The 13,747-nt window shown below is 37.1% G+C and overlaps 1 protein-coding gene across 3 annotated transcripts in view; it reads left to right on the forward strand.

Moving 5' to 3' along the window:
- Positions 1–13,747, forward strand: part of PACSIN2 (protein kinase C and casein kinase substrate in neurons 2) — a 55,761-nt gene that overhangs the window by 15,392 nt on the left and 26,622 nt on the right. For 2 of the 3 annotated variants that reach the window (XM_066568366.1, XM_066568367.1), the window contains exon 2: positions 12,309–12,419. The exons of the other annotated variant lie outside the window; for it this stretch is intronic. In XM_066568366.1, coding sequence (XP_066424463.1) covers positions 12,360–12,419 — 60 coding nt within the window. In that variant the 5' untranslated portion in view covers positions 12,309–12,359. The remainder of the gene's footprint in view (positions 1–12,308; positions 12,420–13,747) is intronic. 3 annotated transcript variants of the gene reach the window in all.

A 13,747-nucleotide genomic window follows, 5' to 3' on the forward strand; every position in this document is an offset into this window, starting at 1 on the left:
GAAAGGTATTTTCTATAATTGAAGCTTTCATCTTGCAGCTGTTTCCGCTGTTGAATCATTTAATCCTTTTTTTGATTCCTTTGCTGCTCAGCCTCTTACGAGCCATGTGGAGATACGGCTTTATAATGGCAGTCATATGTGGACAGGTGACTCATTTCAGTAACCACAAACTATTTTATAGAGCACTGGCTGAGATATTATTGTTAGCAGGGGCACAGAGCCCTGCTCACAGTGTCATGGTGCAGTTCTGTCTGTGTGCACTGTCACTCCACCCTGGCCTTGGACAGGCCCTGGGGATATCCCAGCTATCAGCTCAAATACAAACCTTGGGAGGCAAATGTGGGATGGAATCTAGTGAGACATTCAAGCTGAACTCAGAAGCACGAGATCACTTGCTAGTGATAGTTAGTGAAATCCCTTGGAGATGGACCCTGGTAGTGCCTTTTATAAGATGGCTGAAAATCTCAATGTGTTAAACAGTTTAAGCTAAAACTCTAGTTTATGTATGGGTTTATATATTTGTGTGCATATAGACCATTACATATATGGTTTATGCACAAAGTACATATTAGAAATCCAGCTCAAGCTCTTCCTTTTGAGCATGTACAAGTTGGATATTGTAATTCAGAATTATTTTATTACATGATACTGACTTTGGTCTATTGAGATTGCTTCATGATATTATGCATCATGCAAAAATATCATCTGAATTCTATTTTCACTTAAAAGATGATGTTGCATTTGAATATAATGACTCCAGACTTTTTGGAATCTAACATTAAGCAGTTTTGTGATCATGTGTAGAATGATTTGCAGTAAACTAAATAGCTTGAGAAATTTGATCACTTTATTCTTAAGCTATTTGTGCCTGCTTTCTCAGCTGTGAGTGTGGGTGTTACTGACGTATGAGTTAAATTCAAAAAGAAAAAAAGGTGTGTTATTGTACCTTTAGTAGCAATTGATTGAGAATCCTTGTGTAACCATTTAAAATGCTGAAGTTAGCAGCATATATGACAAAAAAGGCAGTTGTGCAATTCCTGCTTTTACTAAGACTTTGTTTCAATACTGTGATCAACTTTAGTCTTATTTGATATTAGTCTTGTGTGCTTGAATTTTCAACAGCTGGGTTTTTCAGACTCTGGCCTTGAGAGAGCACTAAATTGAACTTGGTTGGGGTTATCTACCTTTCTTTTTTCTGTCTTCTGATTGTTTCCCATATGCAGGTTACATGCTGCTGTTTCAGTGCTCCACACTCAGTGATGGCACAGCTTTATTAACTGCAAAAACACAATGGTGATGGTGTGAGCAAGGACTGTCAGCTCGTGGGACCTCTTGTCCCACTTTCCTTGAACTTCAGTCCAATTTAGGTTGCAGAGTCGATGGGTGACCTACTTGTACTTTGGTCAAGCATTAAAATAAAATGGCATAAAAAACTTTCCTTTTCCTGAAAAGTGGCAGCAGGGTAGGAAAGACTACTCTTTGTGAGGTTAGTTGACCAAATTTAAGCATTCATTTCACATTCTTATGTTTAGGGATTCTACATTTGAGTGATTTGTGTGTATGAGAGCTGTGTAAGGTCACATAACATGTATCCAGATTGCTGAAAATCATGGGGAAGCCTGGCTGCTCTGCTGTGCTTTCTTTTCTAAACCCTTAATAAGATTAGTGAAACCTTTGTGAACCAAAGAAAAACTCTCACCTTGTCCCTTGCCTAACCTGGATCTCACGTGCCTCTTTTAAAGCAGCTCTTTGTTTTGCACACTGAAAACTCTTGATTTTTCAGTTGCATTAGGGTTAAAGTAGGTGGAAAGTGTACTGTATGTGTTTTTAAAAAACCCCAAACAAACCAAAACAAACAACTCCCTCTTTCTCTCTTTGCTTGTCAGATTGCATGTACAGGGAAGGCCAAAAATATGATCTCTGATCCTAATATTTAAGTATGATACTTCCAGGTAGCTTAGACCAATGAATTTAGTACATGGTAAGGAGCCAGTTCATTATATTTATTAAAAAAAAAAAAAATTACATGTTTTAGGGAATGTTTAATTCTACTAAGTCAGCAGCTCATGTTTTATAGATTACTAAGTTGTAAGTAGAGGTCTTCTGACCTTGTTACAGTAATTACCATTTCAGGACCAGAAAATTTAATTGCCTAGAAACATGAGAAGACCTGCCTAAAGTTTACCTCAGATTCACTGAGCTGAAAATCTGTTTAAATAGAATTCAAGAGTTTCTTTTGTCAGTGACCATGTTAATGAAACTAAGTATTGAGTAACCTTTTCTCCAACTTTAACACAGCCAAGCTGTCACTCGTGCGCCGGGGTCAGGGCAGGAACGGGCGAGAGCAGGATCGCCGCAAAGGCAAACAAGGCTTTATTCCAAAGAACCGTGCGGTTTTTATAGAGTGGTACGATAGGTTCTGTTCTATTGGCTGGCTAACAGAAACATCTCTCTCACGCACTGTCCTTGAGAGGAACAGAAAAATAAAGTAGAAAAACAGCACCTGCAAATTGTTTATATTCAACAAGTTATCACATCTTTTCAGCTCCCTAAAACTCCTCACAAGCCACTGTGAGAAACACTTGCCATTTCTCTCTCTTTGTCCCATGGCATCCACACCAAGCAATTTAAATTCTCCTAATAGTTCTTTCGAAGCTGCATTCAGTTTGCTTTAAAATCTGAATTAATCTTATTTAATCTTAAATATGAAATACAGTCACATGCTCTTTTGTGCTGTTACAGTATAGCATTGATTTTAAACACTTGAATAGATCTTTTATTGTTCCTAAATGAATAATTACTTATTTAACTTACTGTAAAGAAGGATAGCTGAAGTTAAATGTGCCTGTGGTTTTCTTTCTGCATTTACAAGTTGTATTCTGAAGAGATCTGTATATTTTGTATCAGTTCCAAAAATGAAATTGATAAAATGGTGCATAATCTGATGACTGTCATAGCTGAAAATGTTGCTTTTAAGTTGTAAGGCCATCTTCTTTAGCAGGTGAACATTGATAGTGTTTTCCCCAAATGCTGAACTACCCTTTAATGTATTTTGAGAGTCAAAGAATGTTTCATGATGATTTGACCTGCTTTTTGTCAGCGTGGCTGTGGCAGTGAGGGGATAATGCCTGCAGAAAAAATTGGTAATTATGGAAACTACTGTTTAAAGCCTTTTCCCAGCTTTGATGTGAGCCAACAGTTACGGAAGTGGTCATTTAATTTCTGCTTTAGGGTACAAGTCCTGGGGTACAGTTCTTTGCCAGCTTTGGCTGTCCCTTGAGCAAAAGATATACTAGCAATTAATTTCTGGTGTTATAGGCTACTTGTGTTGAGGATCTAGCTTAGAAAATTGCTGGGTTTGCTTACTAGAGAAAATCCATTCAGCTCCAAGGAGTTTTGGGTGGAAATGTGATGTCTCTGTATTGTTTATATCAAATACAACATGAGCACATTGTGGTCTGTTATTTTACTGTCTGGGGGTCTTCTCTTTCACTTTCAGCAATGTCTTTCTGAAACACTCCATAGGAAGGTCTGTTATTCTTTGTGTTTTCTCTTTATCCATGGTAAGGAAATCATCACTTCCCCTTTTCCTTTTATTTATATCTCCAAAAAGTGACAGAAAAATTCACCAGTACTTGAAGAGTTCACAGATTTTCATGGGTTCACCCATGCAGGTTCTCCTGCCCCAGTCAGCCTTCCTAGTTTTTTTGCTAATCATAGTCATCTGTATCTCTCTAAGATAAGCAGAAAATAGGGTATTCTGGCATGCTGTTAATGCACAGATTTAGTTTCTAACAGTGATTTAGGCTTTGGAAACAAGTCTGTGTTAAAGACTAGGCTGAATTTGGTTCAGGTGAGGTAGCTGAATTGGTTCTTTCCTCAAGTAAAGAAACTTATCTCCTCAGTGCAACCTTCAGATTCAGGAAGACTGCCCTGTTTCCCCTTCATTTAGGGGTTTAGATATACTTCTATTCAATGCATGTCAGTATTTCATTAATTAATACTACAGCTCTGTATTTCCTGAGATGGAAAAGTACAGCTTTTGACTATGAAACACTGAAACGACACATCTGTTTCCTAAGTGACGCATCTGCAAAGTGTGCCTACGTGTTTCACTGAAATATTTCAAAACACTCTCTTCCACTGAAGCCAGTTGTATGATTAAAAATACTTCCCCTTAAAATGGACCACCCATGATCTTACCTAAAGGTTATAGTACACCAAGTATTCAGCTTTGCAGCTACGCAGAACCATATGATGACTGAAAACCCTGTGTTATTTTGAGTGCTGCAGTGTGGAGGGGGGAGGAAAGACGTTAACTTGAGCTACAAGGTTTTCATCAGCCCACAGGAAGTGCTAAAGTACACGCTGATGAGAGAATTGTGTTTGTGGAAATGGAGGTTGGGCAGTGCTGTGCAGGTACTGTGGTTATCTGTGCAGTTATGCTGCCCAGCTCCATAGCTGGAAAAAATACAAGTGAATTAAGGCATGTCTTTTCAGGTAAATAGCTTGTAAACAGAATGTGGAATGACTTTTCAAACAACTACCATAGTTGCTTTTTCCTACCAAAATGTACTCTACTTTGTCACAGCTGATACAAAAGTATTTTTGGCTGAGTGTGATGATTTGTAATGTTTGTTTGAATGTAAGGGAGTGTGTTAATCATGTTTGAACTGATGGCTCTGGGCTCATACAGCCTGCTGTCCACAACACACATCCATTTCTAGAATGGTTATTGTATTGCTTTTTATTTATGTCCTTTTGTGAGGTTTCTGTTTTGAAGTAGAGCAGTGTTCATGCTGGGTGGTCACATAAGTAAGTTTTGATGTCTGAGGCAGTGCTTCTTTTAATGTCCTATTTTGCTTTTTAATTATAGTTTTTTTAGAGCAGTTGTGTGTGTGTCACTGCTCTCTGCAACTGTTTTGTCAGTGCAGCTGGAAATGCTGTTTCATGTTTCCTCTCCTGGAGAATCCATCAATATCCTGATCTGCGCTCTCCTCGTTTTTGCACCGTTGTAAAATTCTACTGAAACTAAATATGAAATATATATGCTTTAGACATTTCCCTTGACATTTTACAAAAATAAGTTTTCATTATGAGTGTATATAGCAAGCCATCTAATTCTACTAGATTAGGGAATTAAAGGGTCAGTTAAAGAGTCAATTATTTATTTTTAAAAGTTTCTGGACAGTTAAAGATTTCTTGCTAACTAAATGCTTACAAAATGTAATTTGCAAGTTGAAGACGTGGTCTTTTGCTGCCTTCATGCTTTTTTTGAAACAAATGCAAAAGCATTTATATCAATTTTATTTATTTAGGAGGGATGGCAAGATATTATGGTTAATTTCATTTTGGGAGACTGACAGGACATATAAATTAGTTTGTGATATCACAGGCGTTAAAAAAATGAACATTCTGAAAGGGTGAAGACCTGTAATTAAATTAAAATTCTTCCTGCATGTTATCATTTTAATCACTTGATCCTAAACAGTAGGAAACCTCTGATTTGAAAACTCAAGAATATTTTTTAATATTATTTTAATTGACAAATAATCCTGAGTTCTTCTGCTGGTTTTTTGGCAGTAACATTTACTCAAAGCCAAATTTTATGCACTTTTTTCCTTGCAGTGAAGAAAACATTAATGTGGATTTTTCCCTCATACCTCTAGATTAAAAAAAAGTATAGTCTGAAAATGTTAAGAATTGTTCTAAATAGATGCAAATATTTTAAAGCTCCCCACATCACTTCATCAACTTTGCATCTTAGCTGGTATATCTATGCCATTTAAAGCATGTATTTTGCAGTGTTAATAATTTCTGTGGTCAGTGTCTAACTTTAAATAAAAACCTCTGCAAAGCCTCTGAAGGCAATTAATAGCTTCCCTGGTTAGAACAAAAATTGCACAATTAAAATAATACACCTACACGCATTGGCTTGTCAAGCTGAGAATAAAAAATAATTTTTCCCCAAAGTCAGTGTTGCTATTTCAAGTATCTCCTGGTTAATTGGAAAAATGCAGAGGGAGGCTCTGCTGGCAGCATGTGGGAGCTCTTAGGGATGGTTAGGTCATGAATGTGCAAAAAACCAGCATGTGTAACAGCAGCATGTCTAACCAGCATGTCTGGCCACTAATTATGGGGAGGGAGGACAGGAGATAAGAGCTCCTAACTCCAGGGCTCTGCCAGTCTGCTTTGGAGTGTGAGAACGAGGTTTTATTTTACATGGGGGAAACACATTTTGCAGGCTAAGAGTCTTCTTGAGAATGTTGAGTTGTTGCCTCATGTTTCAGATATACTTCTGTGCTGTGTGTTACTCCAGTTGTTTGATCAGTAATTTCAAGTTTCATTTATTTAATAAAATAATCCATAATGACCAAAACGTTTTTTTTTTACTCCTTTTATTATGCATCGTGAAATGTATCTGCTGTAAGATTGCATCTCACAGTGTTAATGTGCCTGAAGAGTTTAATTTTAGAGACTGTCTCCTCTCTAGAGTTGTGGGGGATTTTTTTACATGTGGTAATTATCATAGAAGTTTAATCTCTTCAGTGATCTTCTGATGTGTGCTGATACTATGGCTTGAATGTGTGTTCATGGCTTGTATATTTGGGGCAGTGAATGTGTGCTACTTTCAGTGGTTTCACATTCAGCATTTAACAGACGTGGGCATGGGGAAATATAATCCAATACCAAGGAGGTTGTTGTGGACCAAGCAACCTAAAACTCAGGGTTTCCTTAATTGAGAAGTGCAGAGGGTTATGTTACTCAGGGTTATGAACGACAACTACGAACTGATAGCTTTTTGTTATTTAATGTCATTTTATGTTATTTGCTAATTGAAAAATGTCTAGGTGGCAAATTATTCAGTTACCCAAACTAGAAAATCTAGGAATAAGCATTGCTCTCAGTCTCAGAGGAGTGTGCCTGGTAGGAAATAAGCTTGCAGAGTCTGTAACAGCATGCATTTCCTAGATTTTTCTTTTAGTGCTCACGGTTCACCAAATAGGTTGCTGTCAACTTCTTTCCAAAAATCAGTTCGTGCATGGCTCTGCCAACTATAACATAGTGGCTGAATTCCCCGAGAAACAGTGTTTCAATTTCCTTTTATGGACTTTTCTCTAGTGTTTGTTGCTGTAGTTGTTTTCTCTTGTGTTTGTCTCTGATGGAGACTAAGGGATTATTTTAAATCCCTGTGGAGGAGGGTGCTATTCTGCCTATTTTATAGGTTGAAGAAGAGCTAGGCCCAAGCCACCAATTTGAGACTCTACCTTTAAAAATCTAAAGCCTAACTTCTGTTAATAAAATGCAGTCATGTGTACTGATTGCAATTAGAAGACTTTACAGCATTCAGTAGCAGTGATTAATCATTGTTTGATGCATTTCTTCCCTTCACGCAGGGGCTGGAGTTTTTTTGGTGTCACTTGAATGTGTAAACCAAACCATTCTTTTTTTCCTGTATTTACTTTTCATATTAATTCATGGACTTTACAGTGTCAGTAGCTATGAATAACAGCTTTTGTTACATGATTTCACAATATTGCTAAAGTTATGTCACTTTTTTTCTATGTAAACAGTAAACAGATTCCAACCCTGAAGAAACTGAGAACTCTTATAGAGCAAGTTCTTTGGACAAAATAGAAAAGAAAGTAAGATCTAAATTGCTTTATTTAACCAGAGAATGCAATTGGGCATATTCATGTCAGGTACACTTGGCAGCAAACCACAGTAGTTCACACTTAAAGCATAGATTGTATTTATTTCTGTACAAGGAAGTCTTGTTTCCTTCTGTGTGGAACAAAACCTGAGACTTCAGTGAATAATAATGAAAAATATTATAGCTGAAAGTTCTTAGGAGCAGCTAATTGGAAGTTGAGGCATGTCCTTATACATAAGTAATACCCCTTAGTCATGAAACTTGGACTCTTGATGAATCAGATCCATGGCGACAAATGCTGTCATTCCAAAAATAAGTTTAAAAGGTAATGTGACCAGGTGCTTTTCCTTTCTAGAGGCTGATAGACCATCTCTGTCTCAGCTTGCATCTCTAGAGTCCTTGGAGAACATGCATGGCAACACCATTTGGTTTTCTAAGTATGGATTATTTTTTTTTCCTTCTGTATCTCGAGGATAGTTAATCACTGGAATAGGTTGCATAGAGAGGTTGTGCTATCTCCATCCCTGGTGGTTTTCAAGATCCATCTGTATGAAAGCTGGGAGCAACCTGTGCTGATCATGCTTGGAAGATTGTGTCACTCTGAGATGTTTCTCTGTTGTGGACCAGTTTGTCACCTAGGGCCACAGACTAGTGATGCTTTAAAGCAGCCTATTGTACATGGGACTGTAATTAGATTTTTTTTTTAATGCTTTTTGAGTATAGTGAAATATATTTTCAAAATAAACATCATCTTCCAAAAGCAGTCAGGATGTTAAAATCTCACTTTAAATAACCCTACCTGTTTCACAGTAAGAGTTCATCAAAGTTATTTGTTATTAAAAGCCTGAGGGATTTTAACTGAATGATTTCTTTAAAAGCTTTTTCCCATCTTCCTGTTGAAAAATGCCTTAAGAGAGATTTTGAGATTCACTGCATTATTTTAGCTTCTTAACAGCATGCACTTGTTGCACCAAAAAAAAAAACCCAATTACTTCAACAAGAACAAAGCTAGGAATTTTGCAAATTGCTTTCAAAGTAATATCAAAAACCAACTTCTTGAGAGCAGAGGCAGCATCTTGTGTTCAGCTGCTCTTGTGTGTGGTATCTGAAGGTCTGCTTGCTCGTTATTAGTTAATATTTTCTAAAATACTCCTTGTGTGTTAAGCCCTCAGGATGTTTATAGCACTTCTTTTCACACAGTGGGGCAGGGCAGTGAGGAAGAAATTCAAGGTCTGTAGCGTAAAGCATGGCTAGAATGTTCCCTAAGAGGAAGCTTAAAAAAAAAAGCCACATTCATTTATTAAGGTCCATTTCCTTGTGGCAAAGATCAATGTATCCTAATTTACAAGAATTGCTTAAAAGTCAGGGCCAAGAAACTGGAGCCTTGTTTGTTTGCATCATTTCTGTAGCTATTACAGTATGTGCTGTTTAGGATGGAGTTACTTTCTGCACTTGGACTTTGTGACTTATTTTTAGCCTGTATAAGCTCTTGTGACTAAAGTGTGTTTGTGACAAAAGACAGCAGGGGCTCTGAACTGGTAAGGCTTTCTCTGGGCTGCTTTTTTTGATGGCTGCAGCACTGTGCTACTGTTTGCTTAGCAGCTGGGGGACAAGGAAAAAGCGCTAAAGAGATGTGCCTGGAGTTGTGGAATGAGGAGAAAAAGAGTGGATGAAGCCAAACTGTTGTGAGAATATAGGAAGTGGGTGCGGGCACTGTGCTTTCTATGGAGTTATTGGTTCTGCTGCAATCCAGCCGACCAAAGAACCCCCAGCTCTGTCTGTGCAGGTGAATCTTGTGGAGAATCTGTGCAGAACTCATCTTTCTTGGTGTATCCATCTAAATTTTTTAGATTTTATGTGACATCTGTAGTTGTTCATAGGTTTTCTTTTATAGTAAAATGGAAGACCCTGCAAAACAAAAAAAAAGTGCAGTGAACTTTACTTGTAAAACCTCTGCAAATTCATTTGGAAGATAGGAGGACCAAACCCTGACGAAAAATGTGCTAAAGGCCTGGCTTCTGTAATAATTCTGTTTTGTGAAGATAGCATGACTCACACCACTTAATGTTCCTATCTCAGTATACAGTTTATTTTTAAATAGGGCTGTAAAAACTGTTTTTCTGTACCAGTTGTTGCTATGACTTCACAATGTTTCCCTAAATACGCTTGCTCATACTTTCTCACAGCATAGTATTTGGCATATTAAAACCTTAATTCCATCAGTATTTCCTGAGTGCTGATCGTTTTAATGCTTCTATGGAAAAAAAGGATAACTCCATGTATTATGTAGTTCTAGTTGAGGAGGAATAAAAGGGTTTTTTTAAAACCCAGTCACCACAACCTGTTCCTTCATTTAAGAAAATGTTCCTGTGTTGAGCTTTTTCAATCTTTCCATGTAACTTTTCAGAGTAAATTTATAGGAATGATACAGTTTAAGCTATTTTGTTAAAGGTAAGTGGACGCTGTATTATTACTTCAGAACATTTTCATTGTCTTTTTTTTTATCTGTAATTGGAGGGAAAAAATACTGCTAGGAGAGTGGGATGGATGACTGCATGGGATGGGCTGAAACTTTAAGTTTATACTTCAGAGTTTCTTTTTCCAAGTTGCTGAACTCTGCAGCTGTTTGACAGATCTCTTCCAAAAGGCAGTGAACACTTTGGTTGAAAGATCTTGCTGTAGAGGAGAAAAACTTCCCTCACCCTTCCTGACAACCTTCGGAACCTCATTCCTGCCTCGTTCTGCATGGCATGCCCGGCTGTTTAATTTTAAACTATTCTTATGAATTGGTCCAGCTAGTTGCAAGCTTACTGCAGTTTGGTTTCCTCCTTATACTGTCTGGTTTCCTCCTTTATAGCTGTCTAAAAAGGATGAGGAAAAATACACTTGTGTTATCACAGATGTAATCTTTGCTTTCCTCAATGTGTTGTAAAAACTGCAAGGGATAAAATATGTCTGGAAAGAACACATTCCATGTAAAGGTGTGCTGCTAGAGAAACTGACAATTGCATAATGTTTAAACTTTTCCCTCTTGACTCAGTAAAAGCGAGGTGGAAAAGCTGTTTTCTTTGGTAATTACTAATAACATAATTAAAGATTGTTACACTAATATGTAAAAATAATTTGCCTCTAAATGATTTTCCTTTCTAGTTTGTCATTTTGTAGAACCCTTAATATATTTTGGCTTTCTTTAAAAATAGAATTCTAACAATTGATGTTCCTGTTATGGTTTTTAGTTCCATATTCAGTGTAAGGTTATATAAGCTTTTTTGTGAATTGCATTACGTAAATGAATTGGGTGAAAAACTGATAAGGAGAAACATCTTGTCTTCCCAGCCAGAGTAATTTTGTTATGTTTGTGCTGCAACTGTCCAAAGAACTATTTTGTTTCAGTAGCTGGGTTTTGTTGTGAACAAGTGCCTACCCTTATGGTTATGGCATGGTTATTCTCAGTGTATCCCAGAAATGCTAATTTAGTGTTGAATTCTCCTTGCCTGGAAGGCTTTCAGTGCTGTTTCTCTCAGCAGCTTGTCATAACCACTGGGCAGGAAGGTCAGATTTGGAGAGGTTTTCAGCCCCCTTTTGGAAGGGCCATGGTATTTTAGGGGAAGCAAGATTGACAAGACAAAAAAAAAAGAGAGAGGGCTTCAACTTACAGACTACTGATAAAAGGATTTATCCACCAAGGAGTGGATAAAATCTATTTACCTGTATATATCCCTCATAGTGGTTAGAGATAAATTTGTCAGGAGACATCCAAACAGGGGAACCTGGTGAAATATCTGCAGAGATCAGACAGGGATTTGTGTGTGTGTTTTGGGAGGCAGCTGTTTCCTTTCTCTCCTACCTCTTGGTCTCCAGCCCACAGACTGCCTTTGTGGATGCAAGTGCCTGGATTTTTGTCTCAGTTATGTTTTTGATGTTAATCTTACATGTTAGCTTAGGGTAACCCTAACCTTTTTCATACCTGATCATTCATAAAGTCATCTGCTTTGATGAAGATAGATTATATTTTTCTTCACTGCAGCTGTGTCTATAAAAGTGAAAATGCCTGAATTGTTAAAGCAATTACTTATTTCTAATAAAGCTCAGAATTTGGAGCTGATGGGTTTTCTGTTTGTTTGTTTTGCTAAAATAGAACAATGACAAGAAGACATTTATTTTTCTTTAAATCATCAAATTTTGGCCTTAAATATTTTTGGTGGGTTTCATTGTATAACAGATTTCCAGTGGAAAAGGAATAGGACTCAGTGCAGGTTACTGTTGCAGAAGCAAAGGTCACCTGATTGTCTTGTAGGAATACTTTGAAAGTGGAGTAGTTAATGAGTAAGCATCTCACTGCTCAATCTTTTCTTTTGGTTATGATAGGAAATTTTATCATTAAATGATATTTTGTCATTAAATTATCAAATGAACTCAAGAGTCTAGTGAAATGTGATAAAAGCAGATGTATTGAGTGTTTTCTGGACAACCAATGTCAGGATAAGAGCTACAAACTGTGGGGTAGAAGTTTTCTGTTCCAAAATGCCCTGTGTGGTTACCTCTTTTTATTTGGCATCTCTAGATATCAAAATACTGAATGAAGTTGCTTAAGATAATTTTTTTTTCATAACTTCAAAACTCCATTATTAATGCTCATAATTTTTTTTTACAGATTCTGAAGGTGTTTAAGCTCTGAATACTTACAAGCTCTTCATATATAACAATGTCTGGCTCATATGATGATTCTGTTGGAGTAGAAGTTTCTAGTGACAGCTTCTGGGAGGTAATCCAAATGTTCTGTTCAATATTTTGATTTTATTTTTTACTTGTGTTGTAGAAAATCTGATTTTTGTGCACTGTAAGTTGTGGAGAGAGCTGCAATACAAGACACATTGGTTATTGTGATCTGCAGAAATAGCCTTCAGGGTAAAAATTACCTTTTGGATTTTGACCTATTTCTTTTGAGGGCTTTAATGGGCACAAACTTGAGGATCATCCACTTAGGTATGGTATGGAATTCAGAATTGAACCTTTGTCAATTTTTATTGTCAAGGAAGGCCTTATGTGAGTAGCTTTTAAAATGATCAGTTAAATCTGAAGTAACCGTTCCAAACTACTGTAAATGTACATAAATTACAAAAGTAAGATACTGTGTGGATGTACTGCCTGTCTCCTCTTTGTATCTAGATAAAAGTATAAACTTTCTTGAGACAAGATATTCTTATCTCAGTGTAAAAGCATGCATACAGAAAGATAATATGAAGTACTTTGTAATATCAGCAATTTGTACTGCCCCAATCTGACGGAGACTTTCAGATGCTGTGATAATTTAAGCCGTGAAGAAAGGAAAATTCATAAAGCAGAAATACTTTTACAAAAACAAGTCTTTTTCTTTGAGTAAAGAGAAAGGTTTGGCAGTGTCAATACTGACACAATTGGAGGTAAGTACACTGTCCAAATTAGCTGTATTCAGTAGGACAAACTTCTGCCATTTGAGAGGGAGGTCTTTTGAGCTTGAACTATAGCAAACATGAAAATGGCTTGGGGGAACCTGTCTGAATTTACTAGAGACCTATGTTACACAGCTTGATTTTGGTGACCTGATACTGTACTTCCTTTGAAATGTAAGCTTTTCTAGACTGCTGAACTGTGCTGTTTGTGGTGACAGCATATTACATTTTGATGCAGATCTCCCATGTTTTTTCAGCATATTCTCTAAAAGGCCTAATGCTAGTGAGGATCTGTTGAGTACAGTTTTTTGAGGGGATGATTACTATTATGTTAAATATATCTGTCTTATTTATAAAGAAATTCTTTTAAAGTCATTTTTTTTAAGCCTTGACCCTTTTTGTTGTAGGGGTGCTCTGTAGGATGACTGCAGACAGGCTGTGGGACCATTTGGTGTATAACCACAAAGATTGTTCTTGTTGAAATTATAATTGGAAAGTCATGGCAATCAGGTGAAATTCCAGGTAACAGGAAAGAGTGAAACATTGTACCTGGCTTTAAAAGGGGTAGAAAGAAGAGCCCTGAGAACTACTGCTCTTGGAGGTGACTCAACTGGCTGTGATCCTGAGCAATCTGAGCTATCACACCCGCTTGGAGCAGGGG

The sequence above is a fragment of the Molothrus aeneus genome, chromosome 32 (genome assembly GCF_037042795.1).
Source record: "Molothrus aeneus isolate 106 chromosome 32, BPBGC_Maene_1.0, whole genome shotgun sequence".
NCBI classification, from domain to species: domain Eukaryota; kingdom Metazoa; phylum Chordata; class Aves; order Passeriformes; family Icteridae; genus Molothrus; species Molothrus aeneus.